Raw genomic sequence first — 23,159 nt, 5'->3', positions numbered from 1 at the left:
AGATTCCCCTGCAGTCCATGGAAAGGACCTCACTGGAGCACATGAATATTTCCTGAAGGAACTACATCTTCCTGGACAGCCTGTACAGGAGCAGGTTTATCCTGAAAGATTGCAGCCCATGGGAAAGATCCACACTAGAGAAAGGAGAAAGTGTGAGGAGGAATAGAAGAAAGGAGCAGTTATGGATTGACAGCAACCCCAATTCCCCATCTGTCTTGCACCACTTGGGGCAGGCTATAAGGTGGAAAAATTGGGAATGAAGATGCAAAGTTCAGCCTGGAAAATGAGTGGGTGAGGTAAGGGAAAATGATCAGTTTAGTCTTTGCTTTTCACCGTCCTACTGAATTTCTAGTTTATAATACATTTCATTTTCTCCAATTCAAGGGATTTTTTTTACCCATGACAGTAGCTAGCAAATGATCTCCCTGTCTGTAGCTCAACCTGTGAGCTCTTCCATCTTATTTTCTCCCTCTATCTTCTTGAGGAATGGGGTGAGAGAGCAGCTGGGTGAAGTGTGAAGGGCACCTAGCAGCAGGCCAAGTTAACTCACCACACCCTGTTGCATAGATTGTTTAAAAGAAACTTAAAATTCACTGGTTCCAAATAAGCATTTGCCATAGCAATTTCAGATTAGCATCTGCCTAAAACTTGCAGAAAAGTCTTTTCTATTTATTATAGAGCTTTTCAGAGAACGATTTTGTACTTCACCACTTTTTCCCCCATTTCCAAAATCGAACACAGGCAAAGACTTCCAACACTCACTTATTATCTATACATTATCTGCAGAATTACAGAGATGAATAATTTTTACATTAAAAAATATAGTATTAAAAATCTTACATGCAAGGACAAAACATAGCAACAAAAGGCAATCCAAAAAACTAACATCCAGTCTGTCACCAGTTAAGATGAAACTCCTTTAGGGTGAGTTTTCAATGAGGATAATAAAGTTGACGTTTGTTTCTTGTTTTTCTATTTTTTTTTTATTTTACCCCCCATAAAGGAGACATGCATTAAAAACAGTAATGTCTAAAACAACATTATTTAACGCTTAGCCATGCACCTGAAGATTTGGCTCTGAGCATCTTCTGAAATCAGCAGTCAGAAGAACCCAGTTTCACTGAGGCACCAGTGATGGAGTTTCTGAAAGAGTCCTCCGAGCTGAGATCCGCAGACATTTGGGGCAGCCTCCAGACTTGAAGCATGCTTTGTGAAAGCATGTTCTGCACTCTATTTATACATACAGAGTAGCATTCAGAGAAAAAAAATAGCATTAAAAAAAAAATGAATCAATAGCTGTGTTCCTTGAATGATGTTCTACCATGTACATATCAGCACAAAAATGAACAGAAGCAGTGCAAGGCCAGGACAACAACCACTACTGTAATAATTTACACTGAATGCTGGCAAGAGATGATAAAACAGCTCTCTCGCCTAGACCCAAAGAATAGCCTCCCCCTGCTAGCATAACCGCAGCCAGGCAAATCTCTGGTTTTGCTCTCCGAATTCACCAATAGGAAACAGCTGCCACAGGCTGGTTTTCAAAGATACATGTTGTCCATGGTTTCCAAAGGCACATGAAGGTTTTCAGATATGCATGCATTCAGTGAAGCTACTTCTCAATGTGTAAAATAAGTCTAAACGGTTTTATACAACAAAATTTCCCCAGGAAGAAAGAAAAACATACGGTCTGGAACATACCTGGGCACCTTTTACATTTGGCAGTCTGATATGGAAAGAGCAGGTCTGCACTCTGACAGAATTCACAGATAAACCCCTTTGCTTGACAGAGCTACAACAACAGGAAAAGGGTTGAATTTAAATCTAAGAAAAAGGTTATTTGGGAATGGCAGCAGGGATATTTCTTTACAGTAGCAGCTGCAAGGACACTAAAAGCCCTGTTTTTCCTTACCTCACAGCCATCTACATGAGAGGTGGAGCTCTTCAGAATATCTTTAAGAAGGGGCAGTAACTGCCCTCGTTTGATCTTCACCAGATCATCCAGTGAGAAAAGATGCAGCTCCTCTGTCAGATGGCTGGGGACCTGCTCAAATTCTTTCAGTACACTGCAAAGAGAAATAAAACCCAATCAAAGTTACATAAAGTTGTTTTTCAAGTGTATTTCCAGAATAAGCCTCTTTCACTTCTCTAGTCACATGGGGAATATAGAAGGTAAGTTCCTGCTATCAACCCCCTCTCCCAATTTGAGATCACCAATAAAAATTGGAAGGTTTGGAATTTAGAATGAACTATCTGCTTTAAACATGCATTCCTCAGGCTTTGGAGTTTCCATACATAATTACCCTAGCAACCCTTATATAATGTGTAAAGGGCTCTCTCCTACCTCAGGAACAGTAGGTAAAATCCCATATAGTATCTAATAAAATAAGCCAGGCTTATTTATTTGCTTTCAAAGAGGAGTTTGAGGGGTTTTATCCTGCACAGGTCACTACTGGGTGAAACTATTCTTGTGCTGAGCAGTTTAACATTGGAAATAGAGCTATTGCTTTCAAAATATCACTGATGCAGATAGAAGGTACAGTGATGATCATTATACTCATTTCAGTAATGGAATCACAGGGAGTTGAATAAAAGAGAGACAAAAACATATTTCTGTTTGATTTTGGTAAACAACATGTAACTGATGCATAAAGAAGAGGTCTATGTAAAAGAGAAAATGGAACCTACTTTTCTTTTGCTTATGCCTGTTCTTAAAAAGATCAGCAATTCTGCAGTGATGGTCTTATTATTCACATGTCTCTGTATTAGTTATGCCCACAGTTTGGGAAGGCAAATACCAAAATCTTTCATTTCTAGCAACAAGCAAGATCATGTTTTGGTCTTTATCACTTCTGCTTACTATTACTTTCTTTTGAATATTTTTTAAAACAAACTGAATTGAGCATTAAGACAGATTTCTGGAAGAAATCTTTAAACACTCAAGGAACACACTTCTTAATTTAAAAAGCCAATATATTTTTTAAGACAAATATTCTCAGAGAGATAAGTATCTCTGGCCTTTTAACAATAAGCGAGAACCTAGGAGAAACAGAACAGGAAAAAAACCACACCTAACTGAAATCATTCAACATTTAAAACTAAACTATATTACAAGAAACAGCTACCACATAAAACTTGTACTTCAGTCAACATTTGCAGTGCAATAGAAGGCAGTTTTGATATTAGACCTCTCTAATGCTCATATCAACTTATTTAAAACTGCACCCAAATGTCTCTAGAGAAAAAGGCTCTATAAGCACATCATGTACATTTTACTAAGCTATTTTTTCATGCATAATCAACAGTCCATACCTTTCAGCAAACCTGCACGTTTTCAAAAGCTTTTTTAAGTGAAAAAGCTGTTCTTGCACTTCCTAAAAGATAGAGGAGAAAAAGCCATTTTTAAATCAAAAGCATTGCTTTTATATATTCCTAAGTGAGGAACACCACTATTTGAGTCAGCAACCCTTTCAAGTAAAGCAAACCATATCTAAAAAAAGGAACTTTACACTTAGCACAGTATTAAACAAATGGATTTTCTAATGGAGGAAAGCCAAAGGCAGGCAAAGGCTATTTTTATTCCCTGACAAGTGAAGCAAATCCTAATGCCAAAAATGGCTGCAGGTCTTGATGCATGCTAGACCCATACCTGTGTAAGAACAGGTCAGTGTCTCCTCAGCCAGGAAGGGAATGCATGCCTACAGAACACTCTTCCTGAAGCCATAGGTGGTACAGCTCTTACATAAGCCAAGGGTGTTTCCCCTAATGGCCCACAAAATTAAGGAGTCATTCAAAAACTACACAACTTTCCAACAGCCAAAAGCCAGGAAGCTGTAAATATTTACTGCAGGAGACCAACTCCCTTACATGCACTAAAACTGGAAACCACTAAGGAAACACCTCCCAGAGACAACAGGGATAAGGAGACCTCTGGCATAGGTTGGAAACGCCTCCCTTTGCTCCCTTCACCTGAGGGAAAAGAGGGAAAGTCCCAGCAGTGGTGATGGGATAAGTCAGAAAGAAACAACCCTCCTCATCACATACACACACAGGACATCCTGCCCTAAGGACTTCTTCCTGAAAGTCTCAGACCCAGAAATTCCTAATAAAAAAAGCCACACTTACCCTGACCCTATCCATTTCTTTACTTTTCGTGTAGAGGGCTTTGTTAATAGATGACACATTGAAAATGGGGTGCTGCCATATGCTGTCCAGTAGGTGTTTGGAGAAGTTGCACACATAGTATTTTTTGAAATCCCACTTGGAAAGTATTCGGGCAGGAATGGAAGACTGGGCATAGCTGTGGCAGCAGTCACAGAAGTACTTCCCCAGGTAGTCACAGTAGCGGAGTCTCCTGATATATTCTGCAGGCAGACAGCAATTAAATCCTGTTTAAAATTTTAAAAACTTATGGGACATAACTCTTGTCTGTATGCCTAGTCTGTCTAAATAACTCAGGTCTAGTGGAATGAAGGGAAAGGATTTTTTTTTATTAAGTAGGGGGTTTTATTATTGTGGTGAACACACGCAGAAGGTTTATACTTGGCATTAGAACGGAAAGCTTTCCTCATTTCCGTATTTGTTCAGCTGATTATCAACATAAAATCTTGGAAAAACTCTTGTTGCTTTAATCACAAAAGAAACACTATAGGTAAAATACACAACAAAAATACTTCCACCAATTTTGGAGTCGTGTTTGTACAATATCTTTTCACATCAAGAGGTTTGTGGGGCTTTTCCCAGCTATTACAACACCTCCTATTTGCTCAACTTAATATGCCACCACAGATTGTTGATACTTTACAGGACACCACAAATGTTGCTCTTGTGAGCTGACCCAGAACAAGACTCAAGCACCACTTCAAAGATTGCTTAGGTAAGGTCTGTTTGTCAGTTCTGTAAATCATTGAGCTTTCAAACAGTTCTCCCAAAGTATCAGGAATTAAACCAAAAAAAACAAACAAACCAACCAAAAAACAAGAAAGATTTTGTGATCAAGATCTAAAGAATCAAAAAGTTTTAAAAAGACACCCCAAAAGAACAAACCCACAGATTCCATAAGCTTGCATACAGTCTCTAAAAAGAGACTTTTTGGAATGTCTAAATTGGCACAGGGAAAGAATTATTAAAATAAGCAACTGGACTATGCAAAACCAGCACTTTAAAGTCTGAAAGTTTGATTTTTTTTTTTTAATATAGTGTTTTTCTGTTTCGTGGTTGACTGTTATGAATTTTTATTGTGTGTGAGAATCCAGTATTGTCTTTTGTACTGTATGAAAAATTCCAGACACTGGAAAGATCCCACTGTCTGACTATTGCAGGCACATTCAACAAGATTTTCCTTCTAGCTCAGATAATTTTAAAATTGTGGTAAATCTCTGTGGGTGAGGATTATAGTCTGATTACAGTGCTGATTAACTCTGCACTTATCAGGGGTTTTTTGCCAGTTTTGGTAATACTTACTGCTTTCTATCGGGGTTCCACAACCAACACACGTAAAGTTCTGAGCAGCCACTATTGCATCTCTCCTGTATACAGAGGCAAATTGAGCATCATAAAAGACAGTTTAATTAACATTCTTCCAAAGTGCAAAAGAGCTACACCAGCATCAGAGAGAATGTCCACCTCAGGAGCTGACTCCTGCTCCTCCACATGAAGAACCACATTATTCAACCATGTTGAAAGAACCACATTATTTTCCGTTTCTTAAGGTGGCATCAGTATCACAGGGTTTGGAGAGGAGAAATCCACATTTGCAACTGAAAAAGCAACTGTACCTGCAGCCACACAGGGAACAGCCAGTTTGCTTACTGTCTGCACTTGACAGCATTTGATGCACGGTGAGACAGCCATTAACTCACACATGACCTGGTGCCTCCCCCCACTTTCTGAAAACCAGCTATGCTTTAAAATATTAGTAGGACAGTGGGGAAAGACAAGAGGATGCTCCAGGTAGTGTCACAAATGAAATTTTCAGGAGCTAAGTACACTACCACCATAACACCAAGGAGTACATGTATTATCACATGGTAAATCAGGACGTGCCAAGAGAGGGAAAAAAGATGCCATCTGTTTTCTAGTGAGGCTATTTACAAACACTGCAGAAGGCTGTGCCATGCACAGCTCTAGACCTGTTCACAGATCATCTGCACATGCACTAGATCTGTTAATGACCCAAGTTCCTTCCATGAGCATTCCCCATGCTATACTAAATGACAGTGCCCAGATCCCTCGAAACTTACTTGACTGAAGGATGAATATTAAATATAATCTGTGATCTTGGTGGGGACCAGCCAGAAGATCCTCTCAACTTGGATAAGATCTTTATTTCTTCAGCCAGATTTACACTGGACTCAAGTTCTCTTGGAATCTCTTCTTTCAGCACAGACTATTGGGAAAGACAAGCTCATGAAGATAACCAGCCCATCAGCTGGACATACGTTAATGCCATGGGAGATGTTTACCTCCCATTATACCCTGGTATGCTAAAGTCCAGTTTTCACCTGCATATAGTCTCCCCTCATACTCCCTCGTATCAGTCCCAGAAGAAAGCACATCCTGATTGTTCACAACTACATGTTTTAACTATGCTGAAAATTGCTGGAGAGAGTAGATATTTTCTAAAAATTTAGATAAAGTGAACTAATAAACTGTAAGCACTCATCTGTAGTTTTTGTTGGTTTTTTCTTTTTTTTTAATGTAGCTTCCTCCTTTTCCTAGCAGTGAAGCAGCTGCAGTGAGACCATGATTATTTGGGGAACTGAATAAAGAGCTCATTGTTTTCAGATCAGACTCACTCTCTGCCTAGATGAGCTCAGGCAACCAGACAGCTGAACTGCAGAGTCTGTGTGCAACCAGTGTTTTCTGAAAGCTCTGCACAACTCCTGGGCTGTTGCTTCAGCAGAATTGCTGCCTGGTTCAAAAGATGATCTGAAAGGTAAGGAATACTGTCAGTGAAAAACAGCAGCATGCCATCAGCATCTCAACTTTTCAGGGACGCAGAAAAGGCAGCGTTCTCCCATTCCTTTACTCCTACCCTCTTTCTTTGATACACCCAGGCCCTCGAAGAGGCAGACACCACCCTCCAGCAAGACTAGGGTACCAGAGAAAGGCTGCTAAAGCCAAGCACCAGAGACATTTGCTGTCAAGCAGCATTCCTTCCCCCTTGCTTGAGAGGGCCCAATTTACCACTCCCACAGCTTTTCCTGCCCCAGCCAGAAGAACCACCAGAAAGCTGCTCCAGCAAAAAAGGCAGAGCCACTGGGCTATTATAGTAAGGATACACACCTTTTATCAGGGGCGACAGACAGATTTTCAAGGTCTTCAAGTTCTGTAGCAAAGGAGAAAATTTTATCAAGCCATTTAAGAAACAAAGCATCTGTTACTCAGCCCTATTTTAAAATTATTTTCTGTGCTACCACAGTGTCAGTTTCAAATATATTCATCTTTCCAACACCCTTCCTGGATGTGGGAAATAACTTCAACCCTAGCTGTAAAACAGGAATAAGGAGTCTTATCTCATCTGCATATCTCTGATGTGATGAAGAATATTCCCTAATACCTTTGCATCCTATCATCACCACCAGCCTGCCTTCAAGAGCTGAAATGGTAAGGAGAGACGAAGTGCCTGCTGGTCAAGGTCCAGACAAAAGTCACTAAACATACATAATAACATACAGAGCCAAGAGAGGCCACATTAGTTTTTCTGGACACTGACAGATGTTGGGAGACACCAATCACACACATATCTGTTAATGCTATAAGCATGTTAGTAACAGGTGAGATGAATGCAATTAAAGGACACCATTATGTTTACATAGACACAATATGTTTATGCCAACAAGCGTTCACATTGGTAGCATTAGTTTTGACCACACTTATTGCTCTCAAGACAATGTTTCCCCATTTATATATCTAAAAGTGACTCGTGCTACTAGGAGTCCAGTCTTTTGGGAGCTTATTCTTCATTTGTAGATCAGCAAAAGATGAGAGGAAAAAATAAATCTCTAAAACCAAAGAGAACAACAAAAATCCAATTGTTATCAGGAAAAGATAAAATAAAAGTTAAAATTTGCACAGGCCACTTCTAAAGGTTTCTATTTCTGTACTTGAAAAAAAAGAAGCAAACCAAATGAAACTGAAGATGTCCTAAAGAGAAGCAAAGCTCATATGACTGCAAGAGAACAGAGACCTTCTGCTTTAGTCTTGAGGCAGAGGCTGCCTAAAACTGAGTCAATCTTTTTTCTTATGAACTTATCATGTCCTACATTCTCTCAAAAAATACAGCTATATGTGACTGAGGTTGTGCCAGTTTCACACTTTCTTCATGCACTTCCTTTGGTTTAATCCTGAGACACAATTTCAGCCTCTCTGTAGGGTTTGCATGACAAGATTTTGGTAGCAGGAGGGGCTATGGTGGTGGCTTCTGTGAGAATCTGCCAGAAGCTTTTCCCACGTCTGAGAGTGCCAATGCCAGACAGCTCCAGAATGGACACACCACGGGCCAAGGCTGAGCCTGTAACCATGGCAGTAGTGCCTGTGGGATAACTGAGCCAAAACGGGAGAAAAAAACCCCTGCACAGCTGCAGCTGGAGAGAGGTATGAGAATATGTATGAAGAACAGCCCTGCAGACACCAAGGTCAGTGGGGAAGGAGGGGCAGGAGGTGCTCGAGGTGCCAGAGCTGGGATTCCCCTGCAGCCTCTGGTGCAGCCCATGGTGAGGCAGCTGTGCCCCTGCAGCCCATGAGGATTAATGGGGGAGCAGAGATTCCCCTGTAGCCTGTGGAAGAGCCCAGTCTGGCGAAGGAAGATGCCTGAAGGAGGCTGTGACCTAGAGGGAAGAAGCCCATGCTGCTGCAGCCTTCTGACAGGATTTGTGGGAAGGCCCAAGAGGTAGAGAAATTGGAAGTTTAGCCCAGGAAAAAGGATTGGCAGCGGTGGGGGGGAGAAGGTGTTTTAAAATTTGATTTAATTTCTCATCACTCTACTATGATTCGATTGGCAATAAATTAGTTTCCCCATGCTGACTGTTTTGTCTGTGACAGTTTTTGGTGAGTGATATCTCCCTGTCCTTATCCAACCCACAAGCCTTTTGTTATGTTTTCTCTCCCTTTCCAGTGGAGAAAGGAAGTGCCAGAGCAGTCTGGTGGTCCCTTGGTGTCCAGCCAGGGTCAGTTCACCACACTCTCAAACCAGCAAAGATATTCTTTCCTAGCAAGGAAATCCTGCAGCAGCAATCTGGTATTTCTGCATGTGTTCTAATAAGGAGCTACACATACATAATTGTTTGCATTTTCTCATGTTATTTCTCCTACAATAACATGTTCTAAATCAAGAGAATTCTCAGACAATGGAATAGATTCAATTGAACAATATATCTGTTTCTGCATTTACAATTTCAAAGTCTTACCAATAATTACATATTCATCCTCTGAGTCACTGTGGCAACGAAATCTGGTAACCTCATGATGTGATGGTAGATGCACTGGGGAGCTGACAGGCAGCAAGGCACAGCCTGTCCAAGACAAGGACAAGATCAGTTAAACTTTTCCAGCATTTAAAAGTAGCTGCAATTATGTTTACATTTTTCAGCTTTTACCAAAACTTCAGCACACAGTCTGCATTTATAAAGCAATTTTTATTGTTTTTATATGCACAGAGAACAGGTCAGTTCTTAGGAGTCTGTTATACAGTATTTCCCTCAGTTTCTTAGCCAGAATCTCATAGTGATGAACTCAAATCTTTCATATTGCCAGTAGTGTCTCCCCTTCTCATGTCCAAGAACACCATACATTTTTCCACAGAAGTTATGTCATTTAGACTTTAGACTTATGCTTGATCACTCAGATCTGTACTACTCAAGACACTAAAATCTACTTAAAAATGCAAGTGCTGACTCAAGCATAATAATGCCAGTATTTATTATCTTGCCTTAAACTATATGTGAATGAATACTCTGGGGAATCTCACTCAAGCCAATTGCATGGCCTCATCTGCATACTGCAGAAGCAAACACAGAAGGAAAGAGCTGCAAATACTAAAAAAAAAAAAAAAAAAAAAAAAAAAAAAAAAATTTAATCAGAGAGAGAAAAACAGCCAGCTACAGGCATGCTCTTTGGAGAGTCATGCTTGGCTTGTGGCATTTAAATCCTACATTTTCATTTTAAGGTAAAAAATAATTATAATTTATAAAACATAGGTATGAACATCCAAAAGGAAGTATGTGACTCACAGGAAAAACACTTGTGGCACAATGATCGTAAATGGACCCAGCTCTCCAGAGACTCAAAAAGGTAACAGAGGATTTGGTTCCAAGCAATAGCTCAATTTGTTTAGTATTTTCTTGCACAGAAACAAACAGCAATGGCTTTCAGACAAGGTTACATTCTAGATTAAGTAACTTGCCTTCATAACCACTGTCTGACGAGGTAACAGAAGAATCAGACTTCTTCACTCCAGGGTAAGAAGATAACTCTGAATCAGTGTGATAGCTGCCATCTGATCCACTTGTTTCCTCCACACCCCAGGACTCTGCTTGTTGCTGGCTTAGGATAGTACATTTCATTTTTTCTAGTGATGCTATAATCATATCTGCGACAAAAAAGTGTGCGTTTTCCTGGACACAAGATTGGAATGCTTATTAGTACACAGCATATTTGATATTTAGTTAAGATGAAGTGAAATGTATAATTTTCCCCCCATATTTTTTCAACTCTATAAATAAAAATGTAAATCTGTCTGACCTTTTATTTAAACTCAAAAAAAACACCTCAAGGGCAATTCAGGAACAATATGCAAAAGCTGTACTCAGGCGCCTGGTGGAAACCCAGAGATACCCAGGATACTCTTTCCTCTCGCCTGCCATGTGCAAACCTAAACTTACATCTAAACAGCCATGGCAGTATCCAAGGCTAGAGATTCTTGAGTGCAGGATAATTAAAGCTTTATAAAAGTGGCTTATGTTCAGAAATTTGTACCACTCGACATCAGTATTCATGACATCCCCTCAACTTGTATGGGAACCACATGGGAAAGACATCAGTGTTTAGGAATAGTTAAATCTTAAGGAGCACAGCAAACAGCACAGCTTTCTTATTGCTCACAGACAAATATGCACAGACAAGATTAATCTCAGCATTAGAAAACACCAAAGTCCCTGTGGGTGTTTGGAGAGACTTATCTTTTTCCCAACACTAATTAATATTACTTGCTTGGTGCACAGTTTCCCCAGAGACAACTTAAAAGTGAACTTTAGGAGTCCAGGAGTTTGCTATCTTTCCGTTAGCAAAGAAATAACTTAGAAGCCTTTTTACTTTTGGGAGATATCTCCTACTTTGAAGATACAGAAAGTCTCAAGTTGGTGGCGGAGGGCAGCCTATCAGCATGCCCTGCTGATAAAAGCAATTATGAGTGTATCTGAGAGAGCTGCATTGCAAAAACATGAAACAGAACACACGGACTCCTGTACTCAGCATGACTATCAGCTTTCAGCTCTGCCTACTGATAGCTGCCTCACCCTGCAAAGCAGTCCCAACTCAGCTGTGACACACCAACCTTCTCATTTCTGTCCTCTCCCACTAATAGCAGTGGAAAGCCCCTTCAAGATTATCTGACCCATTTCCTTCCTGGCCCACAGCTACAAGTCCAGGACCTGCTGACAACACATGTACCTTAACTTTCAGTCCTAAAGTTCAAAGAGATTACTTCACAAGTTAAAAGTATTTGAAGTTTTGTGGGTTTTTGTTTGGTTGGGTATTTTTTAAAGGCAGCCTTGCTATTTTTTAACTTGTAATCACATCAGCCCCCAATCTCTGCACAGTACTAGTAGCAGCTGATAAGATCTTGCCTCACTCAACATTCAGACTGTGGTTTCTAATTCAGAAACCTACTCACTGGTCTCCTCGTGTCTGAAAACAAATTACTCTTGTTTTAGGTCCCACATTACAGATGGAGAAACATCGTCTCCTTTCTGGAACACCTTTCATAAAAAGCAACATGAAAAGCTAGTTCAAGTTAGTTGAGTTTTGGTGTGATTTATTGAGTGGTTTTTTTTGTTTGAAATGTATCTTATGGATGTTGAGAGCTTCAAACCAAAGAGAGAACTTGCTACTCCAGTAAAACCAGTGTTGTGCACAAAGATGATGATTACCTCCTTGGCCCAGGACATGGGACCACATGCACACAATCTAGCAAAAAAAAAATCTCTTTTTCTAGGCACATTTTTAAGGCTCTTTTATCCTACTCATTGCAATCCATTACCCCTCTTTTTCTACTGTTAGAAAAGATTAACATTTAGCACACAGAGTTATGTGTGACAGCTTTAGCTCCTCGTCTTTAGCTCTGTTTATAGGCATGAGTGGACCAGCAGTCCTGGCAACACACCTAAGACTGTTTGGGACCCGTATTAGAAACCATGAGAAACTGCTTGAATTACTGCAGCTCTTAGAGTTATTGTGCTTGCTATTCATACTGTAATTCTTTGACAGCAAATCTCACATGTTTATCATAAGCACACACAAAAAAAAACATCCTCTCCCCATCTTTTTATAGTAAAAGCAGGAGGTAAATCTCATACATATGCATACAGCTGCAACAGCTTCTAGTAACATATTCTAACATAACTTTAAAGTTACTAATGTTAAAGTTTGCTTTCAAGGAACATGTGGGGAAATGATGGAATGAAAAGCAGAAACATACATTGTTCCTGTATATATTTCTATTATTTAAAAATAATTAAAATATTTAATTAATGGGTCACGAGCAGAAGATAAATATTTAAATAAGCATTTCATGTTTGTAGGTTCACCCATAGAGGGCAAGAAGAGGAAAACAGAGTATTTTTAAGATTAGTACATCTATCAGGAAGTTCTTTTATTGAGAAACACCTCTCATCATTTGATTTTGTCACAATAAAACGTAAAAACATCATGATGATAGCATTTGTTGTCCTCACCTTTTCCACATCCTCTGGAAGCATGCAGACATCCTGCAATGAACGATTCAAGGATATAGCACTTATATTGAAAGAAGTAGAACCTGTGGGTATAAAAAGAACTGCTATTAGTTACTTCTGTCTCTGCAGCTCCTACGATGCATACAGGGACTTCTAGAAAGCAAAGCAAACTTTTTTTCCCAAAACTGAGCACCACTGGGGCGGGAGGCCGTGGTAGAAGCTAAGGAGGAGAAAAACGTGAGAAACACGCTGGCGTTTGAACTATTCTGGCAACCTGAAGCATCAACATCAACTACCAGAGATACACCTTTTAAATGCTGTGCTGTGACAGCAGCACTGCACTCCCACACCAGTTCTCTCCAAGCTACAGCCTGAGCTGCTGGGACAGCCACAAACAGAACCTGAGGCTGGATTTGCAGCGATGCTCTGCAGTTGGCGACACGGGCAGCTAACACTGCACTCTGCTCATGCACAGTTGCTGGAAGAAACACAAATCTCACTGCTGGCTAGGCATGCACGTAGATGCACCAGCCTTAAAAGATTCCCCATATCACTGCTGGCATTGTGTTTGGAAAACATTTTGCCATTATGTTTCCTCACCCCGAGGAAATCTCCCTCCTGCTTCCAAATGCAACCCATACAGAAGGGTAGTAGGTCAAACTGTGGCATTAGCCACAGTATTCCTTGCTTCCCAGGTTTGTTCTCCTGGTAGCCACTGATGAGTAAGTGAAATAAATTTTATCTCTTTTTCACCAATGAGAACTTTTCACTGTACAGCAGAACACACATCAAGTTTTTACCAGTGTTTACTACCTCTTCTGGGACCTTGAACTCACAGTTTCTGTTTCCCTCTGATGATGTTTACAAGGATAAAATAGACCATATGTGGTGGAAAACAGCTACTACAGACAGCATTAAAAGCCTCTGCAAATAGCACAGCTTAATCAATGGCTTTTTATTTTTTAAAAAAATGTCCCTCCTAAATTAGTTTAAAAGTCTCAGGCTAAAGAGCTCCCACAAAATATGATCATAACTTATGCAAAACTTTTCTCCAACTAAGGGACACTGACTCTCAGGCCTAGTTTGGATTATTTATATTGCCATGCTTAGAGAAACCATGTTGCACTGCCCTAAGTATCAATGACATCATGCTGTAAAGTCAATACTGTGCTCTAGCGTAGTGACACAGATGGAGAGTTTTTGTACGGAATTATTAATACCCCCATTGTGTACACCGTGAAGGAAAAACAGAAAGGCTGACAGTATGACTTTTCAAAACATACTTAATGGCCTAATTAAGTTATTTCATACCGATGATTCATCTTACTAGATAAGCTCTATAGCTTGATAATAGACTACATTCTCGTCAGTTAAGATAACAAATATTACTCTCTAAACTAAAAATAACAAGCAGAAATAAGGAAATGGGAAAATTATTCCTTTTTCTTTAAAACATAAGATGTAATTCATCTTAAATATAATTCTGAAATCTAATGGGAGCTCTCTCCTTTGCTTACCTCTTGCATCCCCCTTGCATCTTTAAGTAAAGAGAATGTAAAAAAAACACAGGGAATAAGTCAGCTCTGAGTCTGATGCAGAAAAGCGATCTAGTTGCCTTTTTGCTCCTGAACATTGTTGCCTGGAGGCTGCTGGGGCTGGGGAAAGAACCCTAAGAGCCAGAAAAGGAAGTGACCTTGATGTAGATAGAGGTTAAAAGCAAGAACAAGCCTGTGAACTCAGTGACACACCGGCCACAACAAAGCCCCCAGAAAACACTAACTCAGTCACAAACTCTTCATTAACAGTGACAGAGCCTTTTCTTGAAAGGTTGAATAAGGGCCATTCTCTGGTGGCCTCAAACATATGAACAAGGCCTGGTGGGAATTTCAGGGGACCAGCAGAAAATCCCACTAAACAAAAATGAAATTTCACTAAAAAAGAAATGTATTCTGATTTAAGTTATATTATATTATGCATCTTGTGCATCCCTCAGCAATTCTCCTGTGAGAAACCACCATTTCTGAAATAGCAATCCAAAGAATAGCAAGTCAGGAAGTCCTACTGTGTAATTCCTGCCCTCAAATTAGGTATTATATTTCTTCTTTTTCATGTTGCTATTCACTTTTCACATTCTCATAGTACTGGACAGTGCAAGAGAGAATGAGACCTCATTACTCAAGCTGTCCAGTAGCGAGTTAATGGTTAAAAGCAACAAGGAATGAAGAAATGAGGAAGTTTTCATTTTGTACAGAAAAAGCCCTAGTCTAAGACAGGCAGAACATACTATATTGCGAAGTATCTAACAGGATCCTGCCTCCTATGAGTATTTTTTAGTAAAATCAAGGATGCTCTTCTTCAGTCACCTAGCTGCCACATTCCTTGCTCCCTTTGTTTTCTGGAGAGCCAGCAGCTCTACTACCCCGACACAAGCTTGTGACACATCCGACTCATGCCAGAAGGTCAAGTCACACGCGATGTATTTGTTCTGCATGTGCCTCACAGTCCCCACTGACCCCAAGAGCCTGGGCTGTGTTTTCCAGCCCCAGCTCCCCAGACACGTGTGACTGGCCTCGGCCAGCCCCAACTGCTGGGTGCGGTTTCCTTCTCCCTGCTGGGCACTTCTTAAAGGCACGGAGCCAACGCAACACGCAGCAGAAGGAAACGGCCATAATCGTCACAATACCGACTGATGACAGCAGCCTGCCCCAGATGACAGAGGTGTAATTAAGGGCACGCAGTCCTGCAATGGCACCTCCCTGTTTGAGACCTTGCTACCAACTTAGACTTTGGAGGAGTTCTGGGTTAATGGCTAGAAATGATCAGAAACTGGAAGTGGAGGCCAGTGGAGTGTCACCACTAGGCCTACTACTGAGCAAAGGGAGAAGAAAACAACCCAAATCAAAATAAATTAAAAAACCCTAGACTTTGTATTATTCTTTTATAATACAAAGGCAGGATGAACACTCTCTGCTCTTTGCCTTTATTCCAGTAAAAAAAATCAGACCTCAGCTGTAACATTTTTCTGAAGCTTATACTCTATCATCATAGAATCATACAGGGGTTTGGATTGGAATAGACCTTAAATATCACCTTGTTCCAAACGCCTTGCCATGAGCAGGGATACTTTCCACTACACCAGGTTGCTCAAAGATCACTCACTAGACCAGGTTGGTCAGGACCCCATCTAACCTGGCCTTGAACACTTAAAGGGATGGGGCATCCACAACTTCCCTGAGCAACCTGTGCCAGCACCTCAGCACCCTCATAGTAAAAGATTTCTTCCTAGTATCTGATCACCCTTCCTATTTTTTAATAAGACCCCTCTAAGTACTGGAAGGTTGCTACAAAGTCTCCCTGGAGCCTTCTCCAAGCTGAACAACCCCAGTTCTGTCTGTCTTCACGGAGAGGTGCTCCATCCATCTGAACATCTTTGTGGCCCTAAATTAAGTCCTTAGATGCCACCAACACCCTTTATAAACAAAACCAAAATGTTACATCTTGCTGTATCAAAGGCTGCCCCTGTCAATATTAGGTGTTAAACAGGAGGGGACTGCTCTGCTGCCTCAGCCAAAGGGCAGCGACCCCAGCATGCAGCCCAGGAAGGCTGGCACATCTCATGGGGGCACACACAGCCCCAAGGCTGCTCCCCCAGCCATCTCAAGGACACATGCTGCATTTTCCCACTGAACAGCACTTCACCTACAGGCCTATGTTGCCCAGAGCCCCCTGACACTGCAAGGACAGAAAGCAGCCTGCTCAAAGGGCACCCTCTGCTAGCAGCCCTTAGCCGGTCCTCTTCACAGACAACACACAGGATTATCCATATGGCTGGAAACTGGTGAAGGTATAAAGAACCTGTTCTACATCGGATGGGGGTTTGTGTCTGCAAGACCTCAGGTGCACTTGGAAAAGGGAAAAACAGTCCCACTCCAGAACAAGCCAATTTAGTCATAATGAATGGGATGATAATGCCCTGCCTCCAAAACTCCAGAATCCAAGGACTCCCTCTCCTCCAGCTCCTGCGAAACATAACATAACCCCACATACACCAATGAATCACTACCCAGTGCCCAGATCCATGTTATCTGCTATTGGCAAAAGGGTAACAGTGAAGACAAGATAAAGCTCATTTCTCACAGCTCAGCAACTTTAACATTTTACCAACAGCTGTATATTACGGAAGCATTTCTGCATCCTGAGAGATGCCTACTGCAAAAGCCTGAGCATCTCCCATTTTACCAAGTCCACTTCTCTGGTTCTCCTTGGTTTTTAAGCTTTCTCCCCTCTCTCCTATTTTGAATGACAGCATCTGTCTTATTTGCAATCACCATAAATAAGACCCACCTCAATTTCATTTTTTACAGAGATCTTACAACAAAAATGCAGCTGTAAAGTTACCTGTTGGATTGACCGGCTCTGACTGGGAAAGGCCACTGGGAGAATCACTGTCACTGTTGCTGGGAGGGGTAGGCTCCATGGCATAAGGATATTTCACTAGATCTGCTTTACCAACAGCTGAATCTGAAAGCAACCTTGTGAAAGCCAAGTCTCTTTCAGGGCAGGTAGAAGATTCTTTTCCAGAATGCACAACAGCAGATGTGACGGTGCCTCCTGTTAACGTCACCTGGGTAAAGCAGTCACGCTTCAGAGGGGACACGCTTGAAAGAGTGAAACCATTCAGGGAGGAAGCAGCAGCATCTCCACCAGTGTAATGGGGACAAGGGAAAGTATCCAGCGAAGGTTTGGGGGAATCACAGTCTGTGTTGTTCCAACATGCCCGGGGCCTTGTAAACCGAATGTCTGTTTGTGTCCAGGCAGCACTGTGATGTACAGAATCACTGTCGCTGTCATCATGGCTGTCTCCAGCACTGCTTTCTTCCCACTGTTCCACATCACTGTCCAGATGCTCAGCTCCCTGCATTGTGCTCTGCTCCAACACCAAAGAGGGCTTCAAACCAGATGCATTTAAAACAGACACGAGAATGTCTTTGATAGCCTCAGCACTGCCTGGGTATGATCCAAAACTTCCAGCATGTCCAATCACTGCTGGCCTTGAAGATTCATCTGTTCAGAAAATAGAAGAAAACAAGAGATTAGGAAACAATACTAAGAAAATGTCAATAAACAACATTAATAAAATGCATAGTATTTTTTGCACAGGTGAGAAGACAGGAAACAACTGAATTCATTCACCACTCGCTGCTGCCTTTTCCTGCAAGAAAGCTCCTGCTTTCTGCACTCAGGAAGCAATTATGTCATTGATAAAGGCTAGGTAATAAACCAACAGTAAAGTATTCTGCTGCTATCCAAACACAATCAGCTAAGACTTTACTGGTGACTGATTGTCAGTGTGCTCAAAAACATCACCGTTCTACAAAACAGGATGACAAAGCTATTACTGATACAGGTACTGATCCTACTGCCAATAGGAGAGAAGATTACATTATAGTAAGTCACATGGAAGATCAGTAGAGCAAAGAGTAACAAATACACTCAGTAATACAAGGTCAACATGCTTGTGTGTTTCAGTTCAGTCAGAGTGGAAATGGCTAAAGTAAACTTCAGTCCATTATTCATGGAGTGGCAACACTTAGCCAAAACCATAACAAACTTAGCTCTGTTACAGCAAGATCATTATAATGCCTCTGAAAGAATGAAAAGCACTGCCAAGGTCCTATGTGATCTACTGCAAAATTGTAGTTCGACAGAAAAAGGAAAACATTAGCAGGACACAGAAGTATGCACTACGACCAGTAGCTTTTGAAGAATAAACTGAAGTCCTATACCCTGAACAAAACAAATAAAAAACCAAAAAAAAAAAAAACAAAAAAAACAAACCAAAAAAAAAAAAAAAGGCAAAAAAAAAAAAAAGCCTCACAGAACTGCCATAGTCCAAGTAATTCAAGTAATTGAGAGATTAGAGATTAGACACAGTCTATGTTCAAGAAGAAACCATCAACCACATCAACACAATGAAGTTAACAACTATCTCCTTTGGAGAAGATAAGTCGATTGTAAAATTCTAAGAATAGATACAATCAAGAAGAATCATTTCCAGGACAAAGAACTCCTAGTTAGGACCACAAGGATTGTTAAACACTGCTGGTGAAAAAAGCAGCAAGTCTTGCAGACTCTAGACTTTGCTCAGAGGTTGCTCTCCTTGGAAAATAGTAAACTTCTCCACGAGTCCCTCACCTGGAAGCCTGCATGCACGCAAATGACATAAGAAAGTTTACTAATGAAGGGATCAAAACCAAAACAAACAAAAAAAAAAATAAAAAAAATCAATGTATTTCGGAACAGCAAGTCCATATAAAGACTAATGCTCATCAAGAAAAAGTTTAAATAAAACGAGAACATCACATACAACTGAAAATGCAAGAGCTACTAGCAAAGTTATCCTAGTAAAGCCCAGTCAGAATCAGCCAGAGTATGTCAGTAATAGGGATAAGTCATCTGCCACGACAAAGCTCCTCCAGAAATAGCAGCAAAACTGCACATTTTACTGGCTGCACTTGCAAAGAAACATCTTGCCAATGTAGCCAGCCACGGCAATGTAAGGACAGGAATGGGAAAATTAAAACGAGCTGAGTTTCAAACAAATATAGTTCAAACTTTTTAGGGAAAGAAAGATATTCTGGTAACTACTGACATTTCAAATGCACAGGAATACCTCAATTTGGGCAGCAAACATTATCTTCTCTGTGCAAAACATTTAGTGTTATCATAAAAAAAAATCATAAAATTTAATGGGCTGAAAGGGGCATGAAAGATCATCTAGCTCCAACCTCCCAGCTGTAGGTGGGGACACCTTCCAGTAGACCAGGTTGCTCAGAGTCCCATCCAACCCAGCCTTGAACACTTGAAGGGATGGGGCATCCACAAATTTTCTGGGCAGTCTGATCCACCCTCACATGCACATGTCAGCATTAACTAAAAAGGGCAAACTACCATTAAAAGGCAAAAACCACCCATACTTGCAAATTGTGTAATGTATTTTGATGTTGTACCACCCTCAAAGCTAATAAGCAAGGAATCCTCTTTAAACAAACTAGACTTGTTTAGTACACACAAACACCAATAGCTTTTGCTAGCATTACAAGCACCAGAGAAACTCCTCAGAGGGAGGCAATTTGGAACAAACTGGCATTACCTGAGAGAACAGAGATTTGAGGTGTCGGAGCAAGGCAGCTAATCCTCACTGAGGGATTTGAAGAACACGCTGAGTCAGTGAACGCCACCTTTAGGCTTTTGTGGTTTAACTACAAGAACAGAGAGGCAGACAATTTGGTTATAAGATAACAGCACTCTGCTAATGATACCCTCAGTCTCACAGTCATCCCAGCAGGAAGAACACTGTTCTGAGGCCTGCCAACAGTCACCTAACCACTGCCTGCATTTCCGGCTGCCTGGAAATCTCTCCAGAAGCATGCACTGTCTGGAGAGTACTGGCATCTCAGCTCTGCAGCTCTCATTTCACTCCAGAAGGCAGGAGACCAAAAGAAACTCTCCACAGCAGGAAGATTAAACATGTGCATAAGGCACAAATGAGACAAAATGCTGAATAGTATGCCTGTGTATCTACCAAAACAACAGCAATGGAGTGGAAAAGAATTCAAGGAAACACCATTCGGTATCTGGAAGCATTGGTCTATTTAGACGTACACAAGTTATAAGCTAAATCTATGAGGATTCAACTCCCCACATATCTGATCCACGGGTTGCTTGATCTCTCAGCTCTAACAACTGGGAACAAGTGTGGTCATGTCACCTAATTTGATAGAACACAGTACATGTGGTTCATATCAGCAACATGACTGACCCAGCTTAATGCAAGAAGTGACACAGATAGATAATACTCAACCTGGCATAGGAGCCTGCCAATATAAGCTGACCAAAATTTTGAGGGCATTTGAACTGCCTGAGCAGCAGATCAGCACTTCACTTTTTGCAGTCATGATGCTTCCAATTCAGCATTTCTACCCTCAAAGCTGGATTTACCATACTGTCAAACCAGTGTAAACTGAACCAGGGAAGCAATTTAGTGCAGATACTCAGGGGCTAATTCCATCAAGAGACTATGACACACTCAGGACAGCAAAGCAACAGGTATCCTCCCTAAGCTCATAAATTCCTTGTGAGGATCTAAAATTAGTCCCCCCACCTCCCTGCTGCCTCAAGTACATCATGGACCTGCAGAGCACATCACAGAAACCAGGGAAATGAAAGAGATGCCCTGCTCCAACATGCATATCGCTAAAAGGCACTTAACCAAGGTGTTGTGCCTTCCCCCCACATCAGTGAGAATGCACATCGAAGCATGGCTAGGGCTCCTCTCATCCTCCCCTGAACTCTGTGATCTCATAAAAAGAGAAGGGAGTTAAAGGTGTGCTGTCCTCAGCCACCCTGGGTTGTTGACCTCTACACTTCCTACATGGAAAAGCGAGGTGACTCAGAGTACAGCTCTTGTCCAGATAATCTTCAGACTCACGGAAAGCAGAAGAAATTAAAACCCACAGAGAATTTCCCTTTCAACTGAAGAAAAACATTTCAAGCCAAAAATAGGATATTTAATATAAAATATTTAGCATTTGATTATGCCAGTGCTTAGAAAAATACTCTTCAGTATCTGCTAGTGCTCTCTATTTTTTTTTCCTCTGCTCTTCTTTAGAGAAACTAGCATATAGACAGGCTTTATACACAAAAATATCATATGGTCAGTATCAGTGTATAAAGCAGGAACTATTTAAAAAATATTTTATCAAATTTTAAAAACGTGTTTTCAATAGAATTAACAAATTCCCAGCAATTAACAGATTCTACCTCTTAGAATGCAAGTATCCCAACTGCCCAGCAGGACAAATACAAATACTTTATCAGTAAGCACAGCTATTAAGGGTGCTGAGTTTTAAGACCTTTATCTCTTTTTTTAAACAATGCTCCCATCTCTCGGTTCTTATCAGAGAAGCACATAGCACATGGAAAGTATACAAAATACAAAGGAACAAACAAAAAAACCCAACAACAAAACCCTGACAATTTGACATCTTCCTACTATAAAATAAGTCTGCCTTTTCCTTCTCCACCTCCAATATTAGAGATAACTCCAAGTTAACTCCACCAGCATTTAAAAATAATTTACTACATCCACTGATAACTAAAAGCTGTTTTTTGAACCAAGACCCCCCAAGCTAACGAGCACACTGAGCCACCATTCAGAGGTCTCCCTTGCCTCACCTTCTCAGAGCAGGGGTGCTTGAAGATTTCTGTTCTGCTGAAGCTGGCGAGCGCTACTGCATGGAAAGACATGATGGGAAAGCTTTCATTTTTTGGTGTTGTTAAGTACCTGGAAGCAATAGAGAGTTACAGTCACCACCACGTTATCCGCACTTCTCCATCTGTTTTGCAGACTCTACAGTTAATACTCTGAACTGTTTTCCGTTCCCGACTTGGCATGCTTATAGAAGCTTAGCGAAAAGCAGAGCTCAGCAACAATGGAAATGTGCTTTTAAAAGCGCCTAACTCAGGCGCTTGTTGTTTGTTCGCCTGTTTGTTTTTTAAGCAACACAACAGGAACGCCATCCACAAGCATAATAAGAAGATTATTGATCTGTGGTACTCCACAGCTTGCTGCAAAAGGAGGAGGAGAGGGAGCGGAGTGGGCAGCAGCGAAGCCCCCGTGCTCCGGCTCTGCAGCAGAGGCTGCTCTCCCCACGCCAGGCGCCGGGCAGCGGCGATGACAAACGCCGGCGATGTCCCCGGGACGCCGCGCAGCCCTGCTCACGGCAGGGCTCTGCTGCCATCGCAGCTCGGCAAGCGCTGAATCCGGAGGGACACCCCGGGACCCCCCGGCACCTCCCGCCGCCCCCGCCAAGCCCCGGCTCCCGGCTCCCCGCTCCCACCTGCGGCCGCGGCTCCAGCGCCTCCCGCCCGCCACGCCGATGATGCTGATGCCGCCTCCTGCCCGCTCCTCGTCCCTCCCTCTCTCTCTCTCTCTGGCCCGCCTACCCTCCCTGCCGAGGCGGGGCTCAAACCAAACAACGCCGAGCAAAACCTACGCCACAGAATGCTGCCGAGGAGTAGCGTTGGGTTCTGCGCTGGTTTGGAGAAAAGGAGGCTGAGGGCCGGAGATCTTCTTACTCTTTGCAGCTTCCTGAGGAGGGGCAGCGGAGAGAGAGGAGTTGAGCTCTTCTGGCTGATGCCTAG

The 23,159-nt window shown here is 41.6% G+C and overlaps 1 protein-coding gene across 2 annotated transcripts; it reads right to left on the bottom strand.

Annotated features, from left to right (window-relative positions):
- Window positions 1-648: 648 nt before the first annotated feature.
- RUBCNL (rubicon like autophagy enhancer) lies at window positions 649-23,141 on the bottom strand. Of its 2 annotated transcripts, none has more exons than XM_088159684.1 (16): window positions 23,012-23,141; window positions 22,191-22,299; window positions 20,107-20,215; window positions 17,352-18,017; window positions 12,954-13,036; window positions 10,406-10,616; window positions 9,411-9,515; window positions 7,288-7,330; window positions 6,798-6,930; window positions 6,243-6,388; window positions 5,464-5,528; window positions 4,126-4,364; window positions 3,313-3,374; window positions 1,913-2,066; window positions 1,702-1,792; window positions 649-1,230 (listed from the first exon to the last, which is right to left on the bottom strand). In XM_088159684.1, the coding sequence occupies exons 2-16, from the start codon at window positions 22,260-22,262 to the stop codon at window positions 1,118-1,120; spliced, it is 2,292 nt and encodes a 763-aa protein (XP_088015810.1). In that variant the 5' UTR covers window positions 22,263-22,299; window positions 23,012-23,141; the 3' UTR covers window positions 649-1,117. The 2 variants fall into 2 exon arrangements, with proteins under 2 accessions (XP_088015810.1, XP_014724293.2); XM_014868807.2 differs by having other exon boundaries at window positions 22,856-23,108.
- Window positions 23,142-23,159: the final 18 nt, after the last annotated feature.

This window comes from Sturnus vulgaris, chromosome 2 (genome assembly GCF_052056855.1).
Source record: "Sturnus vulgaris isolate bStuVul1 chromosome 2, bStuVul1.hap1, whole genome shotgun sequence".
Lineage (NCBI taxonomy): Eukaryota > Metazoa > Chordata > Aves > Passeriformes > Sturnidae > Sturnus > Sturnus vulgaris.
This window is presented reverse-complemented; position numbering and strand designations above follow the sequence as displayed.